Raw genomic sequence first — 13,631 nt, forward strand, 5'->3', positions numbered from 1 at the left:
AATATTAATATCAGCATGTACTGTGTTAAATATAAGGGAATTATTCTCTTTATGTGCAACATTATAAAACAGAAAAATTAAATCAATTTGATTGCTGACAACATTTATCCAATGGATTTTCATGTAATTGTTGACAGTGGGGAAAGTGATTTTTCTTTACATGAAGTTTAAAGGGGGTTCTAAATGTGATTAAAATAAATACAGTGTTTCCCTAGAGCTATTTTTCATAACAACATGTATCTAATAACATTTAAAATTAAACTTTACTGACTTTATTTAGTATATCTTTTCTTTACTGCTAATTTATATTGCATTATATATGATACTGTCTTTGCAACTTATTTGGTTTTGTATCCATATTATTATTTTAAACAAAGATTTTCAATTTCACCCAGAAAAGTAAAATAAAAAAGCAGCATCACTATCAATGAAAGACACAAGGAATGAATCATGTGAAAGGAGTAATTAGACCACATTGCTGATTTTAATAAGTATTAAAAGGTATTGCTTTGCTTCCTTATTCACACCATGGTATACTTTCTTGGATTTAACTATATTGGCCCACATCAGCTATAATCAATTGAAATAAATTATGAAGTATTTATAATATTATAAATTATAAATATTATTTATAATATTATAATTAGTCTATATAAAAATACAGCAGCAAAAGATCAGGATCTATGACTTAGGACATTTATCCTAAGTCCTAGCTCAGTGGTGGCGAACCTATGGCACGCATGCCAGAGGCGGCAGTCAGAGCCCTCTCTATGGGCATGCGCGCCATGCCCCGGAGATGGCAACTGTCCCTCTTCAACCAGCCGCCCACTGAGGTCCCACTTGGCCGGGTGCATCCCAGCATGGCTGGTTTCCCTCCCCCCCGTCCCATCCCTCCTGGCCTCGCATACTCTCCTTTTTGTGGGCACGACCCACTGCATTGCCTCCTCAACTGTCGGCCGGCCGTCCAGCTCAGAGGCGGCTTCTCTGAACTGCTGGGGGTGGGCTGCAGAGCCCCAGAGTGCACCAGTCGAGGGGCTGGCAGGCTGTGGCTGCTGATGGACACTGTCGGCTCCCATGCACTCGTTGGCCTCTGTGTGTGGGGGCCGATGGTGTCAGGCAGAAGCCGCTCTGGCCCCTGCCTCGCCTTGCCCTGCGACACTGGCACCCCTACCCTGCCTCACCTATCCCCACAGGATGAGCCTCCTGCCCACCACCGCACCTGCCAGAGACCCCCTGGATCTCCCCCAACCCTGCCCAGCCCCCACAGGCGTCCCTCCACATGAGCAACATTGAAGTGACCACGCCCACCTTGGCCACACCCACCCAGTCTGCCATGACCACAACCACGCCCACCCAGTGGGCCACGCCCACCTGGCACCTGGCGATAAATAAGTGGGTTTTGGGTTGCAGTTTGGGCACTTGGCCTGTAAAAGGTTCGCCATCACTGTCCTAGTTTATTCATTTATTTCTAAAATTTATAGCCTGTCCTATACCCAAGAGCTTCATTTTGTTTTCTCTTTCTCAGATTTATTTTGTAGGCTGAAAAAAAAGCTCTTTTTGAAAGCCAAATCTACTATGCAGCAGAGTATGGTGACTTGCATCCAATGGCACCTTGTTCATGGGAAAAAGAGCTGAAGGCAAGAAGTAACTAAGAAGTTGCACTGCTAGAAGTGTTGGCCTTAGAAATGGGAATTTTTCATATTACAATTTTACATGTTGACATATATTAATTTCATACTCAATTTCTAGGAGAGATTGCTAATTGTCTTAGACCTTAAAATATATTCATTTTGATGTTAAATCTACTATGTAGCTGTTAACCAGCTCATGGGTTTGACTAAAATATCATAAAGCTTATTTCAAAACTTACTACACATTAAGGATTGCCTGAGTTCAGTCTTTAGACCTTATTAACATGCTTTAACTTTAACTTGAATCTGTAAACTAATAGAGCTATGCAGTTCTTCAGGTTTGTTTTTAAAGAGGTACATTAGAACCACAGGGGAACATAAACATAGCACATCTAACTCATTAAAACAGACTCTTTTTCAGCATCATATAGCTGCAGCAGAAGCCTCCTCTAAGCAGGTGCGCAAAACAGATGAGGCTGCTTTAATGAACTGTGAATAGATGTTGCATTCATGCTCCCTGAGTTCAGCACCTTGAGTCTAAAGCAGGGGTGTCAAACTGCCAGCCCGCCGGCTGGACGCATCATGCGGAAGCCATGCCCACCCCACTGCCGGCAATGATAAAATCATCCCGATATGTTGCGCAACATCACATGACATCGAGAGTTTGACATGTCTGGTCTAAAGCATTACACAGCTCAAAAAAACTATAGTATTCTATTAAATTATTCTTATAGCTGTTTGCTTTTCATTTCAGCTACTTCATTTAAGGGGTCTTTTATCAACAAAATTAAACTATCTAATTTGTTTTATTTCCTAAGAAACCAAATGAGTTTTGGGGTTGTTCATTTCATTCAGAGCAAATTTCTTAAGGAAGATGCAAATATGTTTTCCACTGTTTTGAAAAACACTGTGCATTTCAGCTCTTTAATACAGCTTCTAAAAATTTCATAGCAGGCTGTTGTTTTTGGCTGATAACTTCATTGATCAATCTTATAATAGTTCATTTCTTTGGTCCTAATTACTAATCATTGCATAGTATTTAATATCTAGGCGAATGTCTTTGTGTCAAAGCAAGTTAAGTGAATTCCAACCTGCAATCAACCACAAAGAATTACAATATTGTATGTAATCTAATATTACTTGCACTTACACATAAGAAACAGGAGCAAATGTAAATGCAAAAATGTATTGTGTTAAATACAGTATCAAAACTAAAAATAAATCTTTATAGTAATATCTGAATTAATTAGGTTATAGATATAATGAAAAAAGTGGCTGCTATAATAAAACTATTAATGAACCCCAACTAGTATTATTTGTCTCTTTCTCTTAGCCTTCCTCTCGAGACCATTTAGATACAGAATTTACCATTTAGATTTACAATATACCATTTAGATGCACATATGATTTAAAATTCCAATAGAAAATTAATTATCTGTAAATCATATAAATAAATATTAGGGAAGCTGCTGTCCTAACATCATATGGGATAACTGGAGCTAAAATGTTGCATTTTTCTATCTTAAGACATTTATAGATACCAGGTTTTGTAGAGATTCTGACTTATTTTACACAAAAGTCATAACACTGTTATTTATAGCATTTGTTGGATCAACCTAATTGTGTGTAATTTTTCTACATAGTGCAACATGTGTACTGTACTCCTTGAAAGAAAAACAGAACATTTGATACACAATGGTTATTCAAAGATATTTCAAAAATTAAGGCATCTTTGCAGAAAGGAATAAATAATTTAAAATATCAAGGTTCCTTTTCCATATAACAAAGGTTATTTCATGTCATAACACAGAACAGTATTTTCTTTTGGAAGTAGCTATTTCTAAGTGGCATATATATATGTATGTATGTATGTATGTATAATCTTACTACTGAGAAAGAACCAAACTAAATTACTTTATAACTTATGCTAACTTTGCTGCATTAAAATTAAAATTTATTAAATTAAATTAGTTTGAAATTTATAGTGATAATTTCCAAATGATAAACTGTAGAGTTTATTTCTCAACAAAATAATGTAATTTTGTGATTTAATTCAAGCATTTAGTTTTTAAAAACTTTTAAAAATTAGCTGCTGCTTTTGTCAGTTAGTTACACATAGGTGAATAAGTTCTATAATTATTATACTTATTATAGCAGTAATGCAATTTTGTAAATCATAATATTAGGTGGTTTCTTTCTATTTAACCTTAAGCGAAGACAAACAGCATATAGAACAAAGATCATGCACATACTTACACTATATGTGCCAAGTTTAGAGGTTTTTCAGGCTGATCAGGGAACATTGGATGCAAGGGTTCACGGCTGGAAGCACAGCTTAAAGACTTGCTAAGTGCATTAGTTAACTTCTTAGCAGGTGATTTCTGGGAGAAACAAGAAAGGTAAAGGTAATTTGGATAGATAAGGACTGTATACTGTTGTTGCCAGCAGTAGAAGGATAAGAAAACAAAACAAATCAATATTCTGCTGGTTACTATCATGCATAAACTCCCAAAGTCCATTTATTCTGTGGTTCTGGATGATTTCATCAGCATACGCTTATAAATCTATCAATGGACCTTAAAGAGGGTCTGACTTTTACAGAAGACATTTGGCATATAGATAAAGTGTTTCCCAATTCACCTTTCACCTTTCCTTGTGTGAAAGAATGCAGAGGATACAAGTGAATCCCAAACTTGCCATGAAACTTCATTATTCTAAAAGCATAAATCTCTAAATAACTGCTAATGAAAAATCAGATCTGGAATTTAATCGTATTGATTATAAAACAACTAAGAAGAAAACAGAGATACAGAACCACATTTTTCTACTTTTCTACGGGTCACTCATCATTCAGATACATTTCTGCTTTACAATGTCGGATATTAATGTCTAAGAAGTGAGAGCTCATAAGCCATAGCAGAATCAGATCTTTCATTCACTGCCCGCTGAATGACCAATCTAACTGGTATTGCTAATCACCCAATCAGAGATTCTCAGTTTTTAATTTTTATTTGTGATTACAAAATCAGCTTCTTATACCACACTTTTTGTACTGCAAACTTTAATTTTTATCTAGTATCTGTAGTACAAGTACAAGTGCATTTTTAGTGTGGCTATTGCATCCTTTCTAATAATACAGCTGTGATCATCTCAGGATGTGTAGAGACAAAGAGATTTCATTTTCATAATGCTTTCTCTGTCATAGAGTTTAATCTACAACCTAATTATTCCGCAGTTGTTGAATATCTTATTGATCTAACAGAATTGCTAGGAATACGTGCATAGATGTCTATCACATATACGTTTGAATCTAATGAATTAGATTAATTTAGCTGTGGCTTATATTAGCAGTAGAGTGGATCACAGATATAATTTTAGATACTTGTGGAAAATGGAGAAAGCCCATATGAATACGTTCAGTTGAGTATAAAGTAGAGTTCATGCACTAGAACTTATATGAAAAATGTGAACTGCTAAGGAGCAGTTNCCGAAGGTCCCGGGCCGGAGGGTCTGAGTCTCCCGGGAACCGAGTGGAGACCTGAGGACCGGAGCACCCACAAGCTTGTAAATAGCGTGTGCGTGCTCCCCTAACCTGATATGGTCCTCTGCTCCCGCCATATCTGCCTCTCCCACTGACCGTACTGATTCCCTCCTCCTCCTTCAATCCCCCACCCTCTCCCCCCACCATGCCCCGGAGATGGCAACTGTCCCTCTTCAACCAGCCGCCCACTGAGGTCCCACTTGGCCGGGTGCATCCCAGCATGGCTGGTTTCCCTCCCCCCCGTCCCATCCCTCCTGGCCTCGCATACTCTCCTTTTTGTGGGCACGACCCACTGCATTGCCTCCTCAACTGTCGGCCGTCCGTCCAGCTCAGAGGCGGCTTCTCTGAACTGCTGGGGGTGGGCTGCAGAGCCCCAGAGTGCGCCAGTCAAGGGGCTGGCAGGCTGTGGCTGCTGATGGACACTGTCGGCTCCCATGCACTCGTTGGCCTCTGTGTGTGGGGGCCGATGGTGTCAGGCAGAAGCCGCTCCGGCCCCTGCCTCGCCTTGCCCTGCGACACTAGCACCCCTATCCTGCCTCACCTATCCCCACAGGATGAGCCTCCTGCCCACCATCGCACCTGCCAGAGACCCCCTGGATCTCCCCCAACCCTGCCCAGCCCCCTCAGGCGTCCCTCCACATGAGCAACATTGAGGTGACCACGCCCACCTTGGCCACACCCACCCAGTCTGCCATGACCACAACCACACCCACCCAGTGGGCCACGCCCACCTGGCACCCGGCGATAAGTGGGTTTTGGGTTGCAGTTTGGGCACTTGGCCTGTAAAAGGTTCGCCATCACTGTCCTAGTTTATTCATTTATTTCTAAAATTTATAGCCTGCCCTATACCCAAGAGCTTCATTTTGTTTTCTCTTTCTCAGATTTATTTTGTAGGCTGAAAAAAAAGCTCTTTTTGAAAGCCAAATCTACTATGCAGCAGAGTATGGTGACTTGCATCCAAAGGCACCTTGTTCATGGGAAAAAGAGCTGAAGGCAAGAAGTAACAAAGAAGTTGCACTGCTAGAAGTGTTGGCCTTAGAAATGGGAATTTTTCATATTACAATTTTACATGTTGACATATATTAATTTCATACTCAATTTCTAGGAGAGATTGCTAATTGTCTTAGACCTTAAAATATATTCATTTTGAAGTTAAATCTACTATGTAGCTGTTAACCAGCTCATGGGTTTGACTAAAATATCATAAAGCTTATTTCAAAACTTACTACACATTAAGGATTGCTTGAGTTCAGTCTTTAGACCTTATTAACATGCTTTAACTTTAACTTGAATCTGTAAACTAATAGAGCTATGCAGTTCTTCAGGCTTGTTTTTAAAGAGGTACATTAGAACCACAGGGAAACATAAACATAGCACATCTAACTCATTAAAACAGACTCTTTTTCAGCATCATATAGCTGCAGCAGAAGCCCCCTCTAAGCAGGTGCGCAAAACAGATGAGGCTGCTTTAATGAACTGTGAATAGATGTTGCATTCATGCTCCCTGAGTTCAGCACCTTGAGTCTAAAGCAGGGGTGTCAAACTGCCAGCCCGCCGGCTGGATGCATCATGCAGAAGCCACGCCCACCCCACTGCCGGCAATGACAAAACCATCCCGATATGTTGCGCAACATTACATGACATCGAGAGTTTGACATGTCTGGTCTAAAGCATTACACAGCTAAAAAAAACTATAGTATTCTATTAAATTATTCTTATAGCTGTTTGCTTTTCATTTCAGCTACTTCATTTAAGGAGTCTTTTATCAACAAAACTAAACTATCTAATTTGTTTTATTTCCTAAGAAACCAAATGAGTTTTGGGGTTGTTCATTTCATTCAGAGCAAATTTCTTAAGGAAGATGCAAATATGTTTTCCACTGTTTTGAAAAACACTGTGCATTTCAGCTCTTTAATACAGCTTCTAAAAATTTCATAGCAGGCTGTTGTTTTTGGCTGATAACTTCATTGATCAACTTTATAATAGTTCATTTCTTTGGTCCTAATTACTAATCATTGCACAGTATTTAATATCTAGGCGAATGTCTTTGTGTCAAAGCAAGTTAAGTGAACTCCAACCTGCAATCAACCACAGAGAATTACAATATTGTATGTAATCTAATATTACTTGCACCTACACATAAGAAACAGGAGCAAATGTAAATGTAAAAATGTATTGTGTTAAATACAATATCAAAACTAAAAATAAATCTTCATAGTAATATCTGAATTAATTAGGTTATAGATATAATGAAAAAAGTGGCTGCTATAATAAAACTATTAATGAACCCCAACTAGTATTATTTGTCTCTTTCTCTTAGTCTTCCTCTCGAGACCATTTAGATACAGAATTTACCATTTAGGTTTACAATATACCATTTAGATGCACATATGATTTAAAATTCCAATAGAAAATTAATTATCTGTAAATCATATAAATAAATATTAGGGAAGCTGCTGTCCTAACATCATATGGGATAACTGGAGCTAAAATGTTGCATTTTTCTATCTTAAGACATTTATAGATACCAGGTTTTGTAGAGATTCTGACTTATTTTACACAAAAGTCATAACACTGTTATTTATAGCATTTGTTGGATCAACCTAATTGTGTGTAATTTTTCTACATAGTGCAACATGTGTACTGTACTCCTTGAAAGAAAAACAGAACATTTGATACACAATGGTTATTCAAAGATATTTCAAAAATTAAGGCATCCTTGCAGAAAGGAATAAATAATTTAAAATATCAAGGTTCCTTTTCCATATAACAAAGGTTATTTCATGTCATAACACAGAACAGTATTTTCTTTTGGAAGTAGCTACCTCTAAGTGGCATATATGTATGTATGTATGTATGTATGTATGTATGTATGTATGTATGATCTTACTACTGAGAAAGAACCAAACTAAATTACTTTATAACTTATGCTAACTTTGCTGCATTAAAATTAAAATTTATTAAATTAAATTAGTTGAAATTTATAGTGATAATTCCCAAATGATAAACTGTAGAGTTTATTTCTCAACAAAATAATGTAATTTTGTGATTTAATTCAAGCATTTAGTTTTTAAAAACGTTTAAAAATTAGCTGCTGCTTTTGTCAGTTAGTTACACATAGGTGAATAAGTTCTATAATTATTATACTTATTATAGCATTAATGCAATTTTGTAAATCATAATATTAGGTGGTTTCTTTCTATTTAACCTTAAGCGAAGACAAACAGCATATAGAACAAAGATCATGCACATACTTACACTATATGTGCCAAGTTTAGAGGTTTTTCAGGCTGATCAGGGAACATTGGATGCAAGGGTTCACGGCTGGAAGCACAGCTTAAAGACTTGCTAAGTGCATTAGTTAACTTCTTAGCAGGTGATTTCTGGGAGAAATAAGAAAGGTAAAGGTAATTTGGATAGATAAGGACTGTATACTGTTGTTGCCAGCAGTAGAAGGATAAGAAAACAAAACAAATCAATATTCTGCTGGTTACTATCATGCATAAACTCCCAAAGTCCATTTATTCTGTGGTTCTGGATGATTTCATCAGCATACGCTTATAAATCTATCAATGGACCTTAAAGAGGGTCTGACTTTTACAGAAGACATTTGGCATATAGATACAGTATTTCCCAATTCACCTTTCACCTTTCCTTGTGTGAAAGAATGCAGAGGATACAAGTGAATCCCAAAATTGCCATGAAACTTCATTATTCTAAAAGCATAAATCTCTAAATAACTGCTAATGAAAAATCAGATCTGGAAGTTAATCGTATTGATTAAGAAGAAAACAGAGATACAGAACCACATTTTTCTACTTTTCTACGGGCCACTCATCATTCAGATACATTTCTGCTTTACAATGTCGGATATTAATGTCTAAGAAGAGAGAGCTCATAAGCCATAGCAGAATCAGATCTTTCATTCACTGCCCGCTGAATGACCAATCTAACTGGTATTGCTAATCACCCAATCAGAGATTCTCAGTTTTTAATTTTTATTTGTGATTACAAAATCAGCTTCTTATACCACACTTTTTGTACTGCAAACTTTAATTTTTATCTAGTATCTGTAGTACAAGTACAAGTGCATTTTTAGTGTGGCTATTGCATCCTTTCTAATAATACAGCTGTAGAGCTGTAGAGACAAAGAGATTTCATTTTCATAATGCTTTCTCTGTCATAGAGTTTAATCTACAACCTAATTATTCCGCAGTTGTTGAATATCTTATTGATCTAACAGAATTGCTAGGAATACGTGCATAGAGGTCTATCACATATACGTTTGAATCTAATGAATTAGATTAATTTAGCTGTGGCTTATATTAGCAGTAGAGTGGATCACAGATATAATTTTAGATACTTGTGGAAAATGGAGAAAGCCCATATGAATACGTTCAGTTGAGTATAAAGTAGAGTTCATGCACTAGAACTTATATGAAAAATGTGAACTGCTAAGGAGCAGTTAAACAAGTGGGCTGAATATATAGCATATATATATATTAACATCAACATCTAATGGAGTTTAGTAGTAAATCAGTAGTTTTCATAGTTCTACACACCATCATTTAGGTATGCATGTATTATGAGCATAGGTATATCTTTATGCATTTGTATATTTGTGTAAATATATATGCATATATATATATGCATATATACTGTATATATATATAATTTCTTATTATATATAGCAAGCAACAAATAGAAAAGCCAACATATTGACTATGTCCTACAAAAATTAGTAACTTACTGTGGAAATAATTTTATATTCCAAGATCCTCCTGCAGCTGTTCTGTTATCCACCTAGTTTAACCTGTTAGACTGCTCAGATCCACACTGATGGTAGTAGCCACACTATTCAGTTCTTCCCATCTGACATTTTAAAACTGATTGAGCCAGGAACCCAGACAGGGCTTCTCCATTATAAAAACTTCTAGTATCTTGGCAACAAAATCAGCTTCTTATATGTGATCTTAAGGAAAATAATTCAGTCATTTCTAAATCTCTGACTGCTAAGTTCAAACAGTCTATAGTAATTTATGAAGCTTCCCTTACCCATGACGTGTATTCTTTCATTTGGTGTTGGTTGCTATGGGAACCACTGGCATGTCCCCTCCAGAAGCAATCTTGACAGAGCTGGTAATTGTGACACTGCTGGCATCGGTAGCGAAATCCCATCATGCTCTCACTATGGCAATAGGAACACTCAACAGGGTGGAAGACTGCAGGGGGGATATATATTCAAACCAAATAAAAGAATTAATCAGCATACTGTTAAAACTGAAGCTATTAAGAAGTCTTGGAAACATCCTCTTGTGATTATAATTTTCAAAATCAGATTTATTTCTAAATCATTACAATTTTCTCTCAATGAATCAACTGGTTCTAAGAGGGAAACTACAGCAAAAATATGAAAGAAAATATTAGGGGAAGAAATCTACTAAGTTCAGCTTGGAAAGAAAAGAAGATATAGATCAAAGATGCAAGAATAATGGTTCCATTTGGGAGATGACTGCTTTTGGTGTATACACCAGTGATACACCAAAAGATAAGAGGAGACAGAAATGAAATGCCTATGCTATAGGAATTTAAACACATTCCAAACAATCTTTTTTTCCCCAGTTCCGTGGGACCATAAATTAAATCCAGACAAGACAATAGAACTGTAATTAGTAGAAAAACAGTCATGGTGATTTGAATTCAGTCTTTTTAGATGGGACTCCCTGCCCATTGAAAGAGTAACTGCAATCTTTTCAATGTTGCTAGAAGTCCAGATGGAATAGTGCCAAGGAATGGCTTTCCATGATTACATCTAGGGCACCAACTAAGCACTCAGAGGTAGTTACAGCTATGTTCTTATTTTGTTTGCATAGTGACTGGACTTTCAATATATTCTATATGGGACTAAGCTTATATTTATCTGGAGACTTGAAATGATACAAAGCACAGGAAGTAGGTTGCCAGCCACAGCACAGTATGAGAACCATATCACACCCTGACACTACCTGCCCATTGTTATTTTCCAGGTATAACTTACATTAGTTATTTTAAATGTTAATTTTAACATGTAAAACCTAATTACTAAACACATACCTTTTTGCAGGGCTTATCATGACTCTGCATGCTAAAATCTACATCTCTCTCTCTCTTAAGATGCTATCACTTTCAGACATACTGTAGAAATCTTTCTCCTGAGTTATGTAATGCATTCCATTTGGAGATACGTCTGGCTCCTCACTCTTCAAATGTTCTGCCTCTTCATTTAAACTGTTGCACCGGTATTTTAATATTTATTTAATTATTGGGTTTTGTTGGAACTAAGCATTGCTAGGTTTCTTGATCAGTCTGTTATGTCAGCAACTAATTAAATTAATTGTTTTTAGAAATATGCATTTAGTGTAAATAGAAACTGTCCCCTTTATAATCATATACTCTTGGAAAAGAGCATGTCCACTTTTCCTTTCTTTTCAAGGATTAAATGACTCTTTAAAAAGATGCAGATGGAAAGTAGTGGAGTGAAGAATACCTGACAAAGTTTCTTTTAGCATGTTTTTCTTACTTTAAAAAACTCCTAAATCGTTGTAATTGTGTGTTTAATTCTCTGTCTTCTTCTCTTTCAAAGTTACATTGTTAGACAATTGTTTTTTGAAAGGAAATGAACAAAGGAATGGATCCAACAGGTATGCTTGTAGCAGCATGGTGTTCTGTCCCAGCCTATGGCCGTCCTTGTTAAATGCACAAGGACAAAACCCCTTTTGAGAAATAGGCTGGAGACTCAGAAGAAAACAAAACCCCTTTTAATATTGGTGACAAACCTGCCAAAAACAAAAGCAACGAAACACAATCCAAATGGAGGAAATTGTCCACACGAAACACAATGCAAAACAGGGAATTAGTCACTGGCAACACCAACAGAACATGATCCCATGAAGTACTTTGCAACGGTTGCCTTCAGCAACCAGCACCGCCCACACCTTCCCTTTTTATTAAACAGCCCCAAGGCGTGGCTTCTCAATGCCTTCTCTTCCTCCCTTGGAGTTGCCGTATTGTCTCCCTCTGACCTGCTCTAGTTAACTGCCTTCGTTTACGAGCGTCTATAATGACTTCCATCTGTGAGTCCTCAGAGTCTGACTCCCCACACAGCTGAGTCTCATCCGGAGCACGATTGGAGGGGCCAGGCTCTTCATCCGATTGTGAGTCCTGTAACTCATTAGTGCCTTCCTCCGACTCTGATGGCTCTCCAAACCCCTCCTCTTCCTCCTCTGATTCCCTGGACTCAGCTGCCAGGTCCACTGGCTGGCACAGACTCACAACACATGGTGACTTTTTTAAAGTAAGAAAAATATACCCTTTGCTCCAATAAATAAACAACTTTCCTTCCCTAATATTGTGGAAGGAATTTAATTTCTTCTATGAATCATCATGAATGGGATGAATTAAGGATAGCCAGAATTATTACTGCTATTTCAGTTGTTCCTCATGTTTTAACTACATACCATTCTCAACATTTGCCAGTCGGTGTAGAAGTGGCAACCAGACAAGACATTGTGGTGGAGGATCAGACATAAGAGTATCCAAAAAAGCATTCAGTGTAACTTTTTTCTGTTAACATAAACAAAGCAAGAATTTTTTTTAGCAAATAATGGGATGAGTTTAGTTTTCTCAGCAGAAAAATATACTGTATTTGTAGATGAGAAAAGCAAGCAATTAAATTATAATTATGATATTGTTTAAGGTAACTTAAAATCCAGGAGTCCCTTTTAAGAAGACATCACTAATGTTGTGGGTTCACAGCCAAACTATAAACCACATAATTGATCAAAGAAATAATTCAATAACTACTGTTATGAATTCCCTCAGGATACATAATAGCAGCATTCTTTTTCTTTTCAACACCTGAATTGATTACTTCTCAATGATTGTGTTCCGTTTGTGTTCCTGCTCCATCATCCTACTATAAAGGACACAAAAATAATTGTTGTTTCCTTCTGAATATGCCTTCTCTATAGTATTGAGAAGATTTGGTGGGATCAGAGGTGACTGAAAAGGGAAAAAGGATGTATATAAAATGGGTATATTAAGATGAAAGAATTAAAAAACATAGTTTTACTGAGTAGTGTTGAATCTTCTCTGATGGCCACAATATTGGCTATCTCTATGGAGATAATACTTTCATATTTCAGAATATGGTATCATATCACCAACAATATTTATCTGAGAATAGTAACAATATTTATCTGAGAATAGTATCAAGATGAGATATCAAATAATTTGGTTGCAAATAAGGCTACAGAATTCTAGATTTGCTTAAGGCAAGAAAAAAAAAGGAAGAAGGGATAGGGAACTCATTTTTCTTATCCAATTATTCATGTACATATGTTTTTTCTCTCCAGCAGGAGAGAAGATAATCAAACTCATTCTGTGGCTTTCATCAAATTCACAGTATCTCACAGGTCCAT

The 13,631-nt window shown here is 36.8% G+C and overlaps 1 protein-coding gene across 2 annotated transcripts in view; it reads right to left on the reverse strand.

The window, feature by feature from the left end:
* Positions 1-13,631, reverse strand: part of DTNA (dystrobrevin alpha) — an 80,811-nt gene that overhangs the window by 43,856 nt on the left and 23,324 nt on the right. Inside the window, exons 6-8 of one of the 2 annotated variants that reach the window (XM_029284068.1) lie at positions 12,669-12,774; positions 10,228-10,394; positions 8,431-8,555 (exon numbers count right to left, since the gene is read on the reverse strand). In XM_029284068.1, the coding sequence (XP_029139901.1) occupies positions 8,431-8,555; positions 10,228-10,394; positions 12,669-12,774 (398 nt within the window). Of the gene's footprint in view, positions 1-3,887; positions 4,008-8,430; positions 8,556-10,227; positions 10,395-12,668; positions 12,775-13,631 lie in introns of those variants that run through there. The other variant, XM_015815626.1, reaches the window with a different exon arrangement.

Source organism: Protobothrops mucrosquamatus, unplaced genomic scaffold, assembly GCF_001527695.2.
Source record: "Protobothrops mucrosquamatus isolate PMUCROS unplaced genomic scaffold, P.Mucros_1.0 scaffold356, whole genome shotgun sequence".
Lineage (NCBI taxonomy): Eukaryota > Metazoa > Chordata > Lepidosauria > Squamata > Viperidae > Protobothrops > Protobothrops mucrosquamatus.